General features: G+C 41.0%; 1 protein-coding gene across 1 annotated transcript in view; it reads left to right on the top strand.

Moving 5' to 3' along the window:
• The window catches only part of CCND2 (cyclin D2), a 32,057-nt gene extending 12,035 nt beyond the window's left edge, over positions 1 to 20,022 (top strand). Inside the window, exons 4-5 of the mRNA XM_010222552.2 lie at positions 7,007 to 7,155; positions 19,271 to 20,022. Coding sequence (XP_010220854.1) covers positions 7,007 to 7,155; positions 19,271 to 19,426 — 305 coding nt within the window. The 3' untranslated portion in view covers positions 19,427 to 20,022. The remainder of the gene's footprint in view (positions 1 to 7,006; positions 7,156 to 19,270) is intronic.
• Positions 20,023 to 20,241: the final 219 nt, after the last annotated feature.

Raw genomic sequence — 20,241 nt, 5'->3', positions numbered from 1 at the left:
TTTTCTCTTGTCCTATCGGTAGTTATTCTAGAGAAAAGATCAACCCCCGCCTTGCTACAACCTCCTTTCAGGCAGTTGTAAAGAGTGGTAAAATCACCCTTGAACCTCCTCCAGACTAAATAATCCCAGCATCCTAAGGTGCCCCTCATAAGGTCTGTGCCCCAGCCCCTTCACCAGCATCGTTTTCCTTCTTTGGACATGCTGTAGCACCTCAATGTCTTCCATGTAGTGAGGGTCCCAAAACTGAACACAGTACACTGGCACTTCACCAGTGCCAAGTACAATGGAACAATCACTTCCTTAGTCCTGCTGGCTACACTGTTCCTGATACAAGCCAAGATGTCATTGGCCTTGGTCACCTGGGAACATTGCTGGCTTATGTTCAGTCACTGTCAACCAACATCCCCAGATCCTTTTCTGCCACACAGCTCTCCAGCCATTCTTGTTGCAAGCCTGTAGCACTTCATGGGGTTGTTGTGACCAAAGTGCAGGACCCAGCACTTAGCTTTGTTGAACCTCATACAGTTGCTCTCGGCACATTGATCCAGCCTGTTCAGATCACTCTGTAGAGCCTTTCTACCCTCCAGCAGATCTACTCCTCCTCCCAGTTCGGTGTTGTCTGCAAATGTGCTGAGGGTGCACTCAATCTCCTCATCCAGATTATTGATAAAGATACTAAAGAAAGGGGACCGGACCCAATCCTGAGCCCTGGGGAACACCACTCGTGATGAGTCGCCAGCCGGATTTAACTCCATTCACCACCACTCTCTGGGCCTGGCCATCCAGCCAGTTTCTCACCCAGGAAAGAGTATACCTGTGTAAGCCATGAGCTGCCAGTTTCTCCAGGAGAATCCCATGAGAGACTTGTCTAATTAGAGCACATCCACAGCCTTTCCCTCATCTTCTAGGCAAGTCACTTGCTCATAGAAGGAGATCCAGTTGGTCAGGCAGGACCTGCCTTTCATGAACCCGTGTCGGTTGGACCTGATACCCTTTTTGTTATGCACATGTTGCATGATTGTCCTCAAGATAATGGGCTGCATAACTTTCCCAGCTGACAGGCCTCTAGTTCCCTGGATCCTCCATCCAGTGCTTCTTGTAGATGGGCATCACACAGGCAAGTCTCCTGTCATCTGGGGCCTCCCCTGTTGACCAGGATGGCTGATAGATGATGGAGAGTGGCTTAGTGAGCACTTCCGCCAGCTCCCTCAGAACCCTCAGGTGGATCCCATCTGACCTCATTGATTTGAGTGTCCAAGTGGAGTAACAGATCACTGACTGTTTCCACATGAATTACAGGAGGTTTCTTCTGCTCATCAAAGGTGTCTTCCAGGTCAGTACCTTGGGGGTAACTGATCGGAGTGTTAAAGCCTGGAGCAAATAAGGTATTAAATACCTCAGCCTTATCCTCATCCTTGATGACAATGTTCTCCAATGCATCCAGTAAAGAATGGAGATTCTCCTTGGCCCTCCTATTCTTGTTGATGTATTTGTAGAAGCATTTTTTGTTGCCTTTCCAGAAGTCGCCAGTGAGTTCCTTTCGAGGTTTTGCCTTTCTAATTTCCTCCCTACATACCCTACTGACATCCTTGTAGCCTTCCCAAGTTGCCTGCCCCTTCTTCCAAAGGTGGTAAACCTTTTTTTTTTTTTTTTCTCAGAGTCTCAATGATAGTTCCCTATTCATCTAGGCTGGTCTTACTCCCCTCCGGCTCATCTTTTGGCACACAGGGAGAGCCTGCTCCTGCGCCTTTAAGATTTCCTTCTTGAGCAAAGTCCAGCCTTCCTGGACTCCTTTGCTCTTCAGGACTGTCTCCCAAGGAACTCTCTCAATTAATGTCCTAAAATCCAAAGTCTGCCCTCCAGAAGTCCATTGTTTTGCTGACACCCCTCCTGAGTTCACCAAGAATTGAAAATGCTGTCATTTCATGGTCACTATGCCCAAGATGGCCTCCGACCACCACATCTCCCACCAGTCCTTCTCTGTTGACAAAGAGCAGATCCAGCGGGGCTCTTCCCCTGGTAGGCTCACTTACCAGTTGTGACAGGAAGTTATCTTCCATGCACCCCACAAACCTCCTATACTTTTTCCTTTCTGCCTTATTGTATTTCCAGCAAACATCTGGCAGGTTGGAGTCTCTCACAAGGATAAGGGCTGCCAATTGTGAGACTTCTGCCAGCTGCTTGTAGATGCCCTGTCAGTCTCTTCATCCTTGGGTGGTCTATAGCAGACTCCTGCCAGGATACCAGACTTGTTGGCCTGCCCCCTGATCCTGACCCTGACCCATTAGGGCTCAACTTTTCCATCACCCGCTTGGAGCTCCGTGCATTCAAAGGACTCTTTAACATACAGCGCTTCTCTGCCTCATTTCCTTCCTTGCCTGAAGAGCTGGTAGCAATCCATTGCAGCACTCCAGTCACAACAGTGGTCCCACCACATTTCAGTGATTATGACTATGTCGTAGTTTTCCTGATACGCCATGGCCTCATGCTCCTCTTCAAGTGCCTCAAAATCCTCATAGTAAAATTACTATCTGGTTGAAATTTAAGGCGTGTTGAGTTTGGGCCATTTTCTTTTTGTGGGCATTTAAATATTTCATAAACAGAACTGATGACTGCCATGATTCTGTTCTCCTCATGCAGGTTACTTTTTTTTTTAATGAGATATTTTGCTTTCCTCAAGGCAGCAGCTTCCAATACTGCAACTGCAGTTCTGAAAACAAACCTCTGTCAAGTTCTAGAGATGAAAATTAGCTGTTAACGAGAAACAAAAACCCAAAGCCAGAACAATAACAAGGGTCATTGAAAGAAGACACGCATTCCCACCTGGCTTTGGCACACTGAGCACGTTCAGCCTGGGTATTTGTCAATGTTCTTTTTTCCTTCTGGCATTTTTCTTTTATTGGGTGTAAGTTAGGGCTTCTCCTTACAGGACCTCTCCGGATTGCTGCCTGTGCTTCCCTCCTGCCGCAGACACAGCCTGTTAAGCTTTCCTTTTCTTGACTCTGAGGCAGTGTAGTCCACTGGATCCACCTGCGAGAACAAGTCAGCTCAACAGCTCTGCAGCAGCACATGGGTCCTGGGACCTAGCATGCAACTGTGCTGGCTGCACATTTGGAGCAATGTGTTCAGCATATGCATGTGCATGTCCCAGCTGCCAGTGTGAGATCGCGTGCAGTGCACCTTTGCTGCAAAAAAGGCATGGATTGTCCCAACCACCCTGGATTTAATATCTAGGAATAGGAGGTAAAACAAGTCCTGATTCTGACAATCCGTTCCTGTTATTGGTGTGTCAGTATGTTTAGGTGCTTTCAGAACATGCGTTGTCAGGTTACTCTCTTCTCATTCCCTGACACCTGTTTGTACTTTGCCTTCAGGTTCCATAAATCACAGCAGAAGTTTCCAGTTGGAGCCTTTTCCCCAGTGCAGGCATTGGTTCCCAGTTATCCAGAGTCACATACACATCTGAAAGGACTGAGTTTATAGTCTTGTCTTGCTTTAGATGTCTGGTAACAAGTGATTTTATAAGGTGCCCTCTGTAAGTCATTGTTCATCATCTCCAACAAGAATTTGAAGTAAAAGCATGTGTTTCATAGTCAGCTGTTTAAGCTCTCTCTTTTCTTTTGTTTTTTACTTGGTGCCCAGGGCATGCTCTTGAATTAACTCCAGGGGCCATTTTGCATGGGTAAATACTGAGCGAGTTTGGTCAAATTTGACTTGGTGTCATGATGGGAACAGAGATAGATGTTTGTAGTCAAAATAATGTTGTGTAATAGCTAGTTTTGAATTTCTGAATGGAATGTAAGAGACTCAGAGGAGGGCTCTGTATCTTCTCAGATTTATGCTGTCATTGTACCTTGACAAACATTTCACGCAGTTATTGCTTTGCTTGAATATGGATATATGTTAATCACAGCCTTTATTCCGGTGCCTGCTCTTTTCCTTAGCCTTTCTATTCAACCCTTCTTTTCTTTGAATGACCTCTTTCGCCACTAATAGGGTCCAGGGTGATGTCCAGAACCATGTATGCAAAATTGGTGCACCACCCCCACCCCTTTGTGGACATGTCGGGTTAAATTCATATCAGCAGGAGGGTCACTGCCATGATTTTCAATAGCACATGATGAGGTGATGACTTCAGACAGTGGTGCCGCTCTCTCCAACTGGAGACACTGGCCTCACCAGTTGCAGTAGTTAATTAATATGCTAAAAATAGAAGCCAATGATACAAATCACTGCTTGTTATACAACAAAGACTGGGCATGTGTAGCTTTGATAGCCAAGTTTATGGTGCTTGTCATGGAGGGAAGTCACTTCAGAGCTGGTGGCAATGTAAGCTGGATGCTGAGCTTTAGTCACTCTGGGCCCCTGGCCATTCGCTAGCTGTCTTATTTGCATTATGAATGACATTAAGGGAACTAACAAGGTTACTGGGCATAGAAATGGTCTCCTGTGACCCCCACGTGGAGGCAGACCTACAGCAGTGTTGGTTGGCAGGGGCACTTCTAGGAAGATGGTTTCTGAGAGTTCATAACATGGAGATATAAAATAAACCACAAGACAACCGTCATTCAAATAACTTGTCAGCCGCTCAAGGGCAAGGATGTTGAGAGTCTGGAAAGCATCCTTTCACTCAGCCCGTTTTGCCCAGGTGGTGCCAAGCATTGGGCATGAGGTGTACAAGCTCTTTGTTTTGCTTAGGGTCTCCCTCATTAGCCTCTCCGAGCAGTTCTGCATGTGGATCTGTTGCATGTTTGGTGGCATTGGACGCCTGGGTCCACCTCCTCCCTGGCATGTCTCCATTTCTCCCTGTTGCTGGCAAAGGAGGATGGGTGAAGGGGGTTATAGCTTCACTCTCATCCACTGCATCTTAGCTTCTGTATGGACTTTCCAAATTCTGGAAGAATTTGAGAAGGTTTGCAGTATTTTTCTGCCGCATCTTCCCTAAAACTTATGACAAGGAGGAGTAAAATACGGCAAATCCATGTCTGTCCATATTTTGCCTGCATAATTAGGACACACTTACATATCTTCAAAAATTGAAGGCTGGAGTCGTACCCCGGTTTTGGACCACATTGGTCAAGTGTAATGTGGTTCATGCCATCATGCAAGATTTCCACATGCCGCATGGAGGTCTGACTGTGTGCCTTCTCCTTGGCCCATACATAGTTCAGCAAGCACTGTTTCAGCTGCCTTAACTGCTCCCATCCCTGTGTGCCTGGAGCATTGTGGCAGGATGGCAGATGATCCCCAGGAAGCTCTGTTGGGTGTTCAGATGTTCTGGGGGTCTGCAGGAACTGGTTCCAGCTCCAGAGGAGTTCTAACTCCTGAGGAGTTAGGCCTTAATAAGTGCAGTTTGTCTGAGAAGAGAAATACCCCTGGTGAGCTGTATTCTTTTTTAATTCTGTACTTCCATAGTCTAAGTAAATGAGTGGAATTATTCAAGATTTGCTCTGTACATGAGTAGATGAGAGCAGATTTTTGAGACACTAAGTCTTTTATAAAAACGGTTTTGAACATTTTTTATTCATTCCACAGACTGGGAGAAGACTAGGGAATAACAAATGCATATAAACATTTACATTAAAAATAATTTAAAAAAAATCTGGATCCTGGAACCAATCTTTTTTTTTTTTTTTTTGGTATTGGAATTTATAAACAAGTAGTCCAGCTGTCACACTTCTTCCACTAGATGATATCAGACCAATCCACAGGAGCAGGTCAGCTCACTGCAACAGCCAACCAGAATCAACTCCAGAGACCCCCATTCAGCAGCAATGAGCATGAACAGAGGCAGAAGAGCATAAAATCAGGGCCATTTTGAACTTCTGTTTTCAAACAGAACGTTTTGCCAAAAGCAACAATTATATCCCTTTGTCTCTGAAAGACGGTGAAAGTCAGATGGTGAATGTATCTGACTGCTAGCATGTGCCTCACTTGCTAGTCAGTCTGGATGAAAAGGAGGACAAGGGTCCCAGTCTTACATGAGTTCTCTGTTCCCAATCAAGCCCAGGGATATCATGGAAAGGAACATGCCCTCTCTACAGCTATTCTGGTATCAGCAAGCACAGCACATGGGAGACTGAGCTAAACTCTCCATGTATGTACAACAAAAACCATCAGGAGTGCAGGACTTGCTAGCTGAAAGGAGGAAGCTTGAGATCTGTAGCAAAAGGGCAGTTCATAATAATTCATTTTCTGTAAATAGATTGAATATATTTATAGCCTTTTTCATGTTAAGTATTACTTGGGCTTTCTTTTCCTTCTCGTTCAATCCCTACAGGTAAGAACTGGAAAAGAAGAGTTTGGTAATGAGTTACAGTTAAACTTGAATTTCATTTTAAGAAGATACTTAGAACCAAGACAAAGCGCTGGAGAAAAAAAAAGGACAGATAAACCAGTGCTTAGTGCCTTCTAAAGGTTGCTACAACATTCAATTTTATCGCTTTTTCTCTCTCAGTCTCCACAGATGTCTGAGAAGTTTGGATATTTATTTCAACTTGTTTATTTAGTTATGGTTTCTGAGTGCAAAGGTGTTTAGCATAGAATGGTAAAGATGAATTCTTAGTTAAGATCTCTTTCCAAGACATTTTTAAGAGCTTGAATTAATTAAGTCTGTAAAACTGTCTTGATTAAAAATATTGTACATAGAGTTCTATCATGAGTGAGATCCACATTTCTGACATAAATTATAGAAAACCTTTCTATTCTTCTCTGTCCTTTTCTCTAAGAAAAACTATTAAAAATCATCCATGTTTTCTTTATGCATCAGTGAGAATAAAAGAACAAACTGCATTTACATTTTAATTTGCAGGGCTATTGCATCTCCTTTGACTACTGATGATGAGTAATGAGACTAATGAAGTCTCCCAGCAAATGAAGTGACCCTTTTGCCTTTCTTTCTTTTTTTTTTTTTTTTCCTTGGGTGTGGTTCTTATGTTGATCGCTTCTGATGTTTTGCAGTTTTTCTGGCTTGTGCTTGGACTAATTCCCAGATCTATTCTTGCAGATTTTAACTTCGCCATGTATCCACCATCAATGATAGCTACTGGAAGTGTGGGAGCAGCCATCTGTGGCCTTCAGTTTGATGATGGGGAAAGTTTACTCTCTGGTGACAGCCTAACGGAGCTCCTGGCCAAGATCACAAGCACAGATGTGGTGAGTGTCCTGGCCTACTGTTTTCTTTTTACTTCTGAGAGTGCTTTGGAGATCTGCGTTATCAAACTTGGCTTGATCCCAAAAGCCCAATCAAGCCAAGGAAGTGAAAAACCTCCTTGACATGACAAGGGTGCCTTTGCAGGGTTCAACCCAGTGGCAGAGCTTTTGCATGCTCAGAACTTTTGCATACTCAGAACTTCATGGCCTCTCATGAATCAGTTTTGATTCACATTTTGCTGAGTGGCTTCCTGGAGAGCAGATGCAGGTGGATCACCTGCCTACTCTACCTCTGTCTAGCTGCATGGTAGGCCCTGCTTTAGCTGTGGGTGGTGAGACCAGTTGCAGAGTGAGGAGCTGCCTTTGGCATCCTGCTGTATAGTGACGTGAACAGGCAGTCAGCACTCCTGTGTGGCTTGAGGTCAACTAGTATATAAATCTGAACAGCGGTCTTGGTTTCGCAACCTTCAGAGAGTCTGCTGTTTCGAACCTTGCGGAGGTATCTTTTGAAAGTCTTGGATTTAAAGGAAGTCAGTGATGAGTTCATACTTAGGCAGTGGCAAACTATGAGGCAGGTGTAAGCCAGGCTGTCTTTTTTTGCACAGGGTGTGAGACACAGAACTCCTTTAAGTTCACTTTATGCTGAGAACTTCATGGGTTGTCAGAAAACCCTGTTGTAAATAGTCCAGGTGAAACTGCTAGACATTAAAGGTGACTGAGAAGTGTGTATGCTGGTCTGGGGTCAGCATCTAGCAGGACATCAGCAAAACTAGCTCCTGGCAATCCTGGTTGGTAGTCAGAACAGGAAGTTGGGATGACTGAAGGGAGCATTCAGAGTGATGTGCCTTGTTTCTCTTGGATGTGGTCCTCAACATCTGGACTGCTGTTCTGGTGAGGCATTGAGAAGAGAACTTATGTTACTGCAAATCAAAATTTCTTGGTCTATGGATGAACAGGATTTCTATCTCTCATAAAGCTGACATGTTTTGCCACACTGAAATTCAATCAAAAGGCAAGAAAATGAATGAGAATTTCTGTAATACAGACCACAAATACTGTAATGTTATTTTAATATAAAAGTAATAGATTCCAGTTTCCATTCTTAACCTATGTTAAATATAAATTATTTTACTGCCTTTACTTTGCAGAGTAAATACTCTGTGCACTTATTAGAGCTATGATAACATTGTCAAGAGAAAGTCAGCTTTTTTTTAAAAAAAGAAATGATAGATTTTGATGAAAAAGAAATAGTCCAGTTTAACCAAAAGCGAAGAATTTTGCTATTTCTTTTTCTTTCATTCAGGCTGACCCTGATTTTAAAGTGCATTTTTGGGGCTTCCCATTTTTTTTTTTTTGAAATTAGTTTTGCATAGAAAATGAAACATTTCAATTCTGAACATTTACAATGTCCATCAAGTAGCTGCAGAATTTTCACCTACATTCCTTTCAGTGGGAATGAAAATTTTACTCTCGTGATTTTGTGTCAGAAGCTGAGAAGTAATACATATCAACATCACACAGTAGGATCACACAAGAAGAAAAATCTCAGATATAAATTCAGCATGCATGTTCTGAAGCAAGTAGTGCACAAAACTCATTTGGACAGTTGTCCCATTTAGACTGAATAAAAGGGATCTGTTATGTTTTCTTCTTGATATGGATAGCAAAAGCACTTGAGAGTCATTGGCTGGGGGAAGCTTTATCTCTGGATGTTTGTCCAGTTGAATGCAGCCTAACATTTTTGCATACTGCATCCAAACAGTTATAAAACGCCAGGGAATGTACTAGACATCAAGTAGGCAGATTTGAGAGGGTCTTCAGAAGACTGGGCAGAGGAAGCCAAGGATTTGAGGCAAGCCTAAAATTATGTTAGCACATGTGTCTTTTAGCCAAGTCTGTGAATACGCACAGAGTAAAGAGTTAGTGCCAGCCATTAAGAACTTCATGTATAGCTATCAGCAATCTTAATTTCAAGGAGTGTCTAAAAGAAAGATGTCCCACAGCAATGTTTTCATTTATTATGCAGCATCTCCAGGTTAAATTGTTTCTGCTTTTTATTCTTATACATGTTTTTGCTGACATGTGTCCATAAAACTTTTCATGTCCCTATGTTTCAAACTCTGTCCTTGAAGGGATCCAGCTAAAGAAGTGGGGGAGGCAGGGGAATTTTTTTTTTTTTTTTTTTTTGCAGTTTTGGACTCAGTGAGTTGTAGCTCCAGGCTTTTTTTTTTTTTTTTTTTTTTTTTTTTTTTGTGGTTTTGGAGTTTGGAGTGTGCCGAGTGAAGGAAAAGGAATTGAAAAGTTTAGGGGCAACTTTTGCAAGGTCAGCACCTGCTTCTGTTACTGTGAAGCTAAAAAAATGCTTTCAAAAATCTCTAGGCAGTGCTTTGGACATATCTTTTCCGAACTCAGGTGTTTAGGTACTACCAAAACCCAAACGTGGAAAACAGATATCTCAACAGATTTCATCACTTTGTCCCTGCAGTGCCTGAGATGGAGTGCTTAATTTTTTCCATCACTAGACCATGTCCTCCAGAATGGTGAACTCCAGGTAAATGTCTCATAGCATTTCCACAGTATTCAGTACTTGTCAGAAGTAAGTACCACGGTAGCCCTTGCTGATGGATTTGATCTATTTGGTGAGTTTTGACCCACGATTGTGTAACTGGGTGCTATCTTTTTGGAGATGCCAGGGAGCGGTGCAAGGTAGTCCACCTCTTCTAGGACATTCCTGGTAGAGTAACCAGGATCTGCTTCCTTGTTCTCTCTCAGTAGGGGCAGGAGGTTTGGATTACAGTGACAACAAGTAGTTGGCAATGTTCAAGGATGACAAAAGATACATCAGTAGGGTCTTGCAAGATAGTGAGCTCTTCTTGAATTCACAAGTGATGGGGAAAAGTGTTTGCTCTCTCACCCACCATTTTTGCCAGCAAAGAGGTTTTGAGAGTTCTGTCTAATATAGCCCTTGCCATGGTAATCTGTTCCTCAGTCACCTTTGGCTTGAATGATTTCAATTCACTCTGCGTAGGGTTCCTTTTCAGTGACATTCAGAGACTCCTGATAACCTTAAATGCAGCTGTTAGCTGGTGAAACAGCTTCTGCTAGGAGGGAGGTGAAACCCAGAGTTTTTCCTGCTGCACCTCTTCAAGTATTTCTGGCTGGTTTCTGTGTGACACCTTGCTGTTCCACCTGCAAATCCCTGCTTGAGTCTGGATCCTAGCTGATGTGGAAGCTGACTATGCCTGATTTGTTTACTGGGAAATTCTATTGTGCTTCTGGGACACATGAAAAAACACAACAGGTGCCTTTCTGGTGGCATTTTATTTCTCCTTGATCTTGTAGAGCCCTTGTTAATTTTCTTTCAGAGCATGTTACAAGCATATTACACAAGACCATATTTGAAGGGGAATATATGGCTTTTTGGCTGTCTTGGAAGTTTTCCTGGGTTCTCTTCTTTCAGCATTCATGGCTTTACATTTTATATGCGTGTTCTCTGTTAGAGGAGGTACTCAAAGCTTTCTTGGGAATCTTAACACTTTCTCATGTAAGGTCTTGTTGCAGTATGTTACAGTTTTGACACACCATCTGTTGCACAGATTTTATTATTCCATTTGTTTTATCTGAAAAAACCTGCCAGAGCATCTTAGTAGTTTCTAGGTGGTTAGAACAACAGAAAAAAAAAAGGGTTTTGTTTGTTTGTTTTTTTAATGTCAGAAATGTGCTTTTTGACACCCAGGTGAAAATCTTCTCAAATTTGAGTGAGATTATATGCCTTTGGGAAAAAAATCACCATTCTCAAATAACAAAGAACTCTTAATGTTTAGTAGTCACATCCTGTCCAACAGTCTGTCTGCACCGGGTAGAGATGCTCTCTTTTCTTTTTTGCTCCTGGGCTCAGCCCATAGTAGCACAGACAGCTGGAACGTCACTCAACCCTAAATTCAGTACAGATGGAACTTTTGTATAACTTAGTTGCTAAAATTTTAAGTTCATGGAGAACTTAGATGTGTAAAACAATTTCAGTACCTTTCCGTGTTGCCAAACCTAGAGGATTTTCGTTGTTGTGGCAGAGATGGCCTTAACAGAAAGTTTGTTTCTTTCAAAATTTGAAGTCCCAGCTTCCCTCCCCGAAGTTAACTAGAATTTTTCACTTGACCAAAATAGTGTATTTTTCATTAGTCAGGTAGTTGGAAATGGCAGAAACATTTTGACAAATATTTTCCCTCTGTCTTTTGTGTGATACCAGTGTCCAGGACTGGAAGAGTTCATCCCACATGTTAAAACCTCAGATAGATAAGCAGCTGAAACCAAAATCTTACAGAAGGATCTGGCAGTCCTAATACTAGGTAGTAGTACCAACCTCTGTACATCTGTAAAATGTGTTGTTGGAAAAAAAAAAAAAGTATCTAGATTTTGTAAGAGTTAGCCCTAGACTGTGTTAATGAAGAGTAAAGACTATTGTACTATAGTTTACTCTGGGACTTTCAAAGTTTAATGAACAACTTGATCTTTCTCACTTGCCAATTTCTGATGCTTGCAAACTGTTCTTTAGTGAAACAATTCACTCATCTTCACTGTACAAAGGATTTTGTTTTCAATGTGGAAGTTAGGGAAAAGGAAGGTTCTAGAGCTCTTGGGCTTCTGTAGCATCTCATGGTGGAGAAGAAAGTTACATTTCTGCAAGAAAAAGGTTTTTGCCTTTTTAACACCTGCCTCCTTATGAGCTACAGAAGCATGCAGGTAGCAGAGGGGAGAGCCCTTCCCACCAGCTGCTCCCAGAGGCAGGGTAGCAGGGAGTTTGGGAGAGTGCCCTTATGTTGCCGTCAGCCTCCCAGCTCCATTTGTGGATATAATCAGCTTTGCTACTTCTCAGTTCAGGAATGCATAGACATTTTCTAGATTAGCCAGCCTGGATGTTCCCAGTCTTTGAAAATACTTTTGAGTTACTCAGGAGCAAGGAGAAATCTTAAAACTCAATCACTGAGTAGATTTTTTTTGAAGTTATTGCCTAACAAAGCAACAGTTGATAAATCCTGATGCAACTAAACTGAAATGAGGTTTTCTGAAATTTTGGTGTTTGGTAATAACCTGAGAGTGCTGTTTGCTAGGAAATAGCCATATCTGGGCAGCAAAAACTGGAGACTGAAATGAAATGAAGTTATTTTATATTTACATTTGTCTATCTGAGAGCAGCATTTGGCACACAATGCTGTTATGCTTTTAATGGATGTGTCATTAAGAGTCAGACCAAAATATGCTATTAATAAACAGCATTTAGTTTAGAACCCCACTGTTTTGTAAACAATACACAAGTGTTTCTTTCAAAAACACAAGGGTTAAACACTGATGTCTGTTATCCTTGTATGAATTGAAAGCAATGCTCTAGACTTCAAGGACAGTATTAGAAGGTACCATACCAATAGCATTTTAGCAGTAACAGTTATTTCTGATAAATAACTGGCCTAGACTATTTGGTAGAGGTTGAATTGCAGTCTGAAGAGAGGGTGACAGCTGGGCCACATAAAGCTCAGTTTCATTACTCCTTCAAGCTACCAAAATAAACACCAGGGAGCAAGTTTCAGCCTTGGAGAAACTGAGAATGCCCAACGGCATTATAGGTAGTGAAAGTAGCTCTTTATGGTATATCTGAATTGCCTTTTCTGATAATTAGTGCTCCAAAGTGACAGTAAGAGAAACCTCCTATAGTGCTGTAGGAGGGTGGTTGTATGTTCTGCTCTGTTTTGCTGCAGGAGGATGAAAACATGTGCTTTGTTGAAGAGAAAAGCACATACTGGCAGGCGAGGAGTTTTTCTACCAAAAACAAACAAACAAACAAAAAAAAACACCCTACTCACAGCAAGTGAATTGAATTCCTTGTTCATCCCATCGTGGATCATTTCAATGGAAAAATAATCAACTCAGGAAGTCAGGAATTTTCATAGCTTCCCAGAACAGCATTCCAGCGAGTATCCTGTCTCCATTCTGACCAGATACTTTGAGAAGGCCCCTAGCATCCCTGCCTCTGCTACCTACACTGCACCATATGAATAGTAGCCCAATGGCTAATGCTGGCTCTCTGAGGACTTCTGACCAGTGTTCTCCTTTGCCATAGGTCTGCATTGGGCAAATCTCTCTCTCCACCTCCAGTCATTAGAAGAGCAACTGCTTACCCAGGGTGCGCCTACTTGCTGTTCATGTGCCTGCCAGCTGCCTCTCTGGCTGTTCCTGGAAGCATCATCATGCATGTTCTGTGGGTCATGCATGCTCTGACATGGTCACTGTTTGCATGTCCCTGAGTCTGCTTCTGAGACTGCTCTTAAGTTCTCTGGTGCCCCAGCTCTCCATGGGAGGCAAAGTACATTAAGAAATCTGAAGAGCTCAAGAGACTGCTGCAGTGGTATGTAGATGAGGTCTTACCTATTCCCAAGCAGCTTGGACCAGGTGCAGGAGTTTTATAGCTTAAAGTCAGTGAATTAGACACACAATTACATTTTAAAGATGGCCTGCTTTGAACAGAGGGTGGAACTAAATGACCTCTGGAGGTCCTTTCCAACCTAAATGTTTCAGTGAGTCAAATGTTACTACCTCATAATAAAATGATAAAATACATTCAGTATTCATCAGCCTTGATAGAAGTTTGCAAGGTTAGATCCCAAATTAAGCTGGTTGCAGGTGTTTATAACCAAAAATGATGATAGCTGCCGGAAGGGTTGGCCACATGCACTGTGGGTGATAAGGAGGGTTATATGCCCACATAATTAGTATCTTCATAGAGCTCAGTTGTCAAGAAAAGAGTCAGGACTAAACAAGTGATTCTTCAGCATCATCATTAAGGAAAGGATTTTCTGACAGAGCCAGCATGTAGAGCCAGCATGTACATGGGTACAAAAACTTTGTACCCTTTTAAAAGTTTGTTCATAGATGGGATCTGGTATGTTCTAAATTGTTTTGAAAATTCAGAGTAAATAAGAGCTTAAGGTAGAAACTTTTCTTAAAGTTGTGTCAAAACAGCAGGCTGTGAGTCCTTGAAAATACAGAGTCAGAGTGTTTTGAGTACTGGATCCGTAATAAATAACATTTAAAATATCTTCATGTGAATGTGCTACATATGTTAGTGCTGGAAATTTTTTCCAGGGTCTGAAAAGTGCATGCATAAAGATACTTGCAAATTTCTGCTCAGAAGTAAAGATCAGACCCACTACATTCAATTTTTTTTTCTTTTTCTTTTTTCTTTTTTTTTAATGTGTCTGGAATGGATAGCATTTGAATATTGTGTCTAAAACACATTCACCATCTATTCTCTGCTTTGTAGTGTTTAGGACTAGTGGTTTTGAAACCAAGTAACATGACTTGCTCTATCTTACCCAGCCTTATTTGCTGCAGACCATATTTTGTATGCAAGGAAACAACAGACAAAATATCCTCCAAAGAAAGGAAGAATGAGAGAGTTTCCTAAGTTGTCTTTGCCTGGGTTGGCAGCGGCACAGGTTCATTCAGTGTTTTGTTCCCCAGTGAGTGCTGTGCGTGTTTAGTAACAATGGAGTGATGCAGTTACACTGGAGGCGTTGAGTTCCATCAAGTCCATTCATAAATGCAGTGGAGCGTGCTGCCCCACAGAAGCCAGCCACCGAGCAGAGGAAGTAAAGTGAGGCCCCCGAGTGATAAGTTCCACATCATAAATAGCGCTGTCAGGTTGCTGGGGCTGATGGACTGTCATTATGCGCCTGGAGCTTGCCCCAACATACAGTGCTGCAGATGTGGGACCTGCACAAACCGACAGGAGATGCTGCTAATGGCCATTTGAGATATCTCCGTATGCGTGTTCTGCTTTCACAATGCTGCATGTAATGTAGGCAAATTATTACAGCTTCTCTGAACTCTCATTTTTAAAGACTGACCAACAGCTAGTGGTGTATTACAGCAGGGTAATAGCAGTAAACTCTTTAATCTGACAATGGGGAATTATTCCCATACCTGTGAGACAATCAGCTTGAAATCGCAAGTCACATTAAGCAGGGAGTGTAATTGCAAGCAAGGCATCTGTCCCTGGATCCCCCCACCGGTGTTTTGGCTTTACTCTAACTTTTTCCAGTTCTGAAAACATTGTTCCCTCCTGTTGCTCTGAAAAATGCCCACATGAGCAACAGGAAACCAACGAACTGTTGGTTTAATCACAGTTGTTGGAACTGTCTGTTTAATCACACAGTGAAACTGAGTCTAAAAAACATACTGTTGAAAGTACTGAAAAGACTGAAAAATCACAGAGAAAGATTCTTTAATATTAGTCATCTTTTATCTTAAATTACTACAATAATATAGTAATAGTTAATAAATTATGGCATAGATGTGTTTTTTTAAATAAGATGTCCTCATTAGTCTACATGAAATGGCTTTAGGAAGAGCAAATTACTATTTTTTGTACTCGTAGATAGAAAAAATAGAGACACAGAAGCTTATCTGTAATTGATGTTTGTTACAGTAACAAAAATGGACACATTTAGGAGACAAAATACTTCTGTTTTTAAACTGCATCCATTAGATGTGACCTCACTGAGATATGATAAATGTAGTAAATGGGTGTGATATTCCCATAGCTGCATTTCAGGATCTTCTTTTGGAGAATGCTTAAGGACAGTGTTCTGCAAATAAAGGCCCCAATTTGGGAAAGAGTCCCTGTTTATGTTAACAGTGAAGCAAGTACTTTGGAAAGTTTTGAACCAACAAAGGTATTCAGTCACCTTTTGTATTTATAAGTGCAGGTCACATGTCCCATACATGATTTGGTGAAAATCCTAAATCTTCAGTGCATGACTGGTTTCTTCTTTCTTAGATCCAAGCAATGTGTGCATGACTGATGAAGAATATGGTCACTTTAGATGTCTCTGGCATCCTTTACAGTTATCCTAATGTCTTATTCCTAAAAGAATAAGTTACCTGCCTGTGTTTGGAGAACTAGAGATAGGTTCTTTCATGATAGAATTCAAAATTACCATGCCGCTTCTCTGAAATGACTTCTCATTGATCTGATCAAAGGTGTCCAGTGGATCAGTCTTCTCTGAATGCTGGTGGTTATTCTGTGGTTGCTGACACAAAACTCCATGATAAACTTAACATCTTGCCCAGGATTACGCTACATTTATATTTAAGAGAAATCAAGTAAATAAAAATAAAACTCTCTTTAAAGAAAGAGTAGTTTTGCAGCCTTTGGTTTTTTTTTTTTTTAATGCTGCCCTTAGGAAATATTCCCTACATGCTGCACTCTAAAATGAGCCCGGTTTCAGATGAGCAAAATCCGGGTGGTTGCAAGGTTCAGATCAGTTCTTATGCACACAAATGTTCCTCTAAAGGTCATCCTTAAAAAAGCAAACAAACAAACAAACATTGTGAGGATTGCTGGAGTAAGCCTGCTTATTTCTACTCCAAAGGGTGAATTGTGTATGAAATGCATCATCTTTCCTTCTGCTTGTGTTTTTTTCAGGGCTGTCATCATGCATGAAAATTGATTCCTCAATTACTGTTTACTTGAATAACTTGGTCCTGTCATAGTGCTGCTTATTTCTCTTTCCAGTCATTTTCACTATCTATATTTCCATCCACAGCCATGAGACTACTCCTCATCAGACAAAGAAAAATATTTCCTTTCCTTTCTGATTGTGCTAGTAAAATTACCAAGGGGTGAAAAAGTTTCAGAGGAAAAAAAAAAAAAAGTTAATTGCATTCTTATTTCTGCACATGCTGAAGTAAAAGTAAAACTATGGAATGGAAAGTACCTGAGCTACTTTAATCATTTAAACTACCAGACCATAAAGAAGAATGAGGAAGTTGATCCCTGTGACACACACTTAAAATCATTTTTATAAAGCAATATTGACACTACACCATTCTGAAGGAATGGCCATTACTTCAATGCATTGTAGTGTTCTTTTAAGGAAAAAAATTCTATATTTATTGGCACACAGGTAGCGCAGATACTCAGATGACTTAGATGGCATCTCTAGTTGAGCACTGTTGATTTTGGCTGGTGTCATCTATATTGCCATGAATATTTTTGTCTCCACTGCAGCATCTCATTCAACCCATTTTCCCTGGGTCAGTGTGAAAAATCATTCCCCGTTCCTTTTTGGCAGATATCTGAAGAGAAAGGGTGTGATCTTTATTAGGTTTAGCTGAACGATTCTCTACAAAGAGGATATGGCTTTACAGCTAGTAGATGCTGACTAGTAGCCAAGAAAAATGTGTTCATGATACACCAAAAAAAATGTATGCATCAAGGATACAGCTTTCATCAGAGGAACAGATAGTCTGCATTTGACATGTTTCCCTTGCCTAGCCAGGATGGCAGATTAAACCTACATGCATACATATTTCAAAATAGCCTGGCATTGCACAGAGAAGCTGGGTGTTGCCAGTCAAATTCCAGCTTCCCTGAGTTGTACTCCCAGTACAGTTCCCATGTACTGTTCACTGCTGGTGGACATCCTAGAGTTACTATTTACACAGCTATTCTGCAGCTTCTCTGCCTGGATTTGGGAACAGTGATATCAGCTCAATTTTTTTCTACCAGGTACTGTTGTTAAAACATTATGTTGTAAAATGTACAACCAAAAACTGCATTTATGTGCTGCTTGAAGTCTTTGGAAGAGCACCCCGTTGTTAATGAGCTCTTACATAGACCTCAGTGAGTTCACAGTATTCATTTCTTTTTCAGTATTTTAGATGGACTTCTCAGGACTGCTTTTGGAAAAAAAAAATTATAACCACCTGCCTACATACATAGTGTTGTTTTGATTCACTCACAATCCCAGCACACAGAATTAGTGTTGTGTTTATAATGTCATGGCCTGCATTTTATTTTCAAATTTCTCCTATAACCAGATACTTATTAGTCTTTCCTCACCTTTCTCTTTTTATTAACCATATTATTTGGTCTTCCAGTGTATGTCCAAGAATATGGAACATCCTGTAATATTTTAAGATCTTGTTCTTTGTTACCACACATGGCTTAAGTGTAGAAAATCAGTCCCATTTGCTTGTGTACTTAAACTTCATAATTGTTACAGGTCATTCAACACATAGGGCTTCCAAATTTGTGTTGCTATACTTTGTGCTTGTCTTTCTAAAAGTCCTTTAAGGAATAATCTGAAATGTAGTAGTCTCCAAGGTCTGGTGGTATATTTCTGACTTACATTGTTTTCTGTTAGTTGTCTTTGCTATAGTATCTTGTATAAATTATTTCTAATTCTTTATCTGCGGCTGTTTTAACTGCTCAGAGTTAAGGTGTGGGAGTTTAAACTGTACCTTTCCACCTTCTTCTGTCTCCTTTTGCAGTTATAGAGCAGTGTGATTGACAATATGTAAATGTTTGATTGCCTTTTCCAGAGACTGCGTACAGGTTTTTTATTTGTGGACTCAGTACAGAAATGTCTCTTTTTTTGTTTCTTCAGAAAAGACTCTTCAAAGGAAAGTTTTTTGGTTTGGTTTGGTTTTTTGGTGGACCTTTTGTTATTGCATGTGCTTTCACAGTTAAGCAGCCCCTTCTTTTGCCCTTGTCTTCAACAGCCAAACACAGGACTGGTAACATAGTTATAAAACACTTTCTAGGTGAGCTCAAACCTCTTCCTTCACCTGAATGTGGTGAATTTGCGTGTTAGTAAAACTGAAGTGTCCCTGAATCTGTTACCTTGGTATAGCACTTGTTGATTACTTTAGGAGAAAAATACAGCTTTTTTTTTTATATAGCAAAGACAAATCCAAAACACTTAACACTGCTTAAGAGAAGGCAAAAATTACTATATGATGTTCTGCATTGTACACAAGGGTGCTGAGGATTCCACTGAGTCTCTGCACAGAAATACAACACAAAGGAGCAAGGCGAGGTAAAATACTAAAATTTGGAGGTTATAATAAATGTGGAATTTGCATTTTTCAACCCAAAGGAATTTGTAAATAGTGATTACTTTTGAGAATGCTAGATCATTTTCTGGCACAGTAGATGTGTCTTAAGAGTGTCTTCCGTTCTTTGGAATCACTCCAGAAGAGAGATTTCCATTACTCCAACTTTTACTAGGTCAGTAAGAAAAAAAAATCCACTAACATTAATTTGTTTTCTGTTCTATAGGACTGCCTTAAAGCTTGTCAAGAACAGATTGAGTCGGTGCTAGTAAGCAACCTTAGGCAAGTTCGGCAGCAGCAACAGCAAAGCAATTCTTCTAAGATGGTGGATGAAATGGACCAGGCCAGCACTCCCACAGATGTGAGAGATATCAACCTGTGAGGACATCGGCACAGAAAAGTCATGCTTGCTCCCCCAGCCCTTTTATTTTTGCTATTTAGAGCGATGTTTTTTTTAATCTGCTCCCACATAGAGCATATTTAAAGCTGTTTAGATAAAGAAAAAAGAACTGAATAATGAAAAAATGTATTTGGTGTCTATGATGTTCTACAGAAGGGAATCCCACAATATATTTCGTAATTGTTATTTGATTATGTATCAGCGATATTAAATGCTTACAAAAGCATACAAAGTAGCTAGACAAATGTAAGCCTGCATTTGTGGGAACAAACTAGAGTATACTCATTTGTGTATTATGACCTAGTGCATACACCCCTTTTACAAAATTAAGAAAGGAATTTTGTGTGCAATTTTACGGCTTGACTAGATTGCAAAGCAATAGAATAAGGGTTTAGGGCGAAACGGGAAAGGATCCCAGGAATCAAAACCATTTTGAATGCAGAAGAGATTTGCTGATCTGTCACCTCTGTTACTAGTCAGGAGGGTTTGTTTGATCTCTGTGTGTTAGTTTTGTTTACTCTTGCTGTCTGTGGTAGCTGCTACCTAAGAAAGAAGATGCTTTATCTTGCCAGCTAGAAGAGCAGGTGTTTTTTTTCTTTTTTTTATTCCTCTCTCCCCTCTTGACTTTTTCTACTTTTCCTCCAGAATTGATTCATTCTAAATACAGCAGCGTCTTTGGCATAAAGGCAATCCCACTTACCCGACTGTGGGCTAAGCCAAAGTAACGAACGTTTGTGTTGAATGGGGAAATGCGTGGATTAATTCTGACCAGTCCACCAGTCAGAGCACCTCTGACC

This window comes from Tinamus guttatus, unplaced genomic scaffold (assembly GCF_059628265.1).
Source record: "Tinamus guttatus ecotype Peru unplaced genomic scaffold, ASM5962826v1 Tinamus_guttatus_pri_ptg000182l, whole genome shotgun sequence".
NCBI lineage: Eukaryota > Metazoa > Chordata > Aves > Tinamiformes > Tinamidae > Tinamus > Tinamus guttatus.
This window is presented reverse-complemented; position numbering and strand designations above follow the sequence as displayed.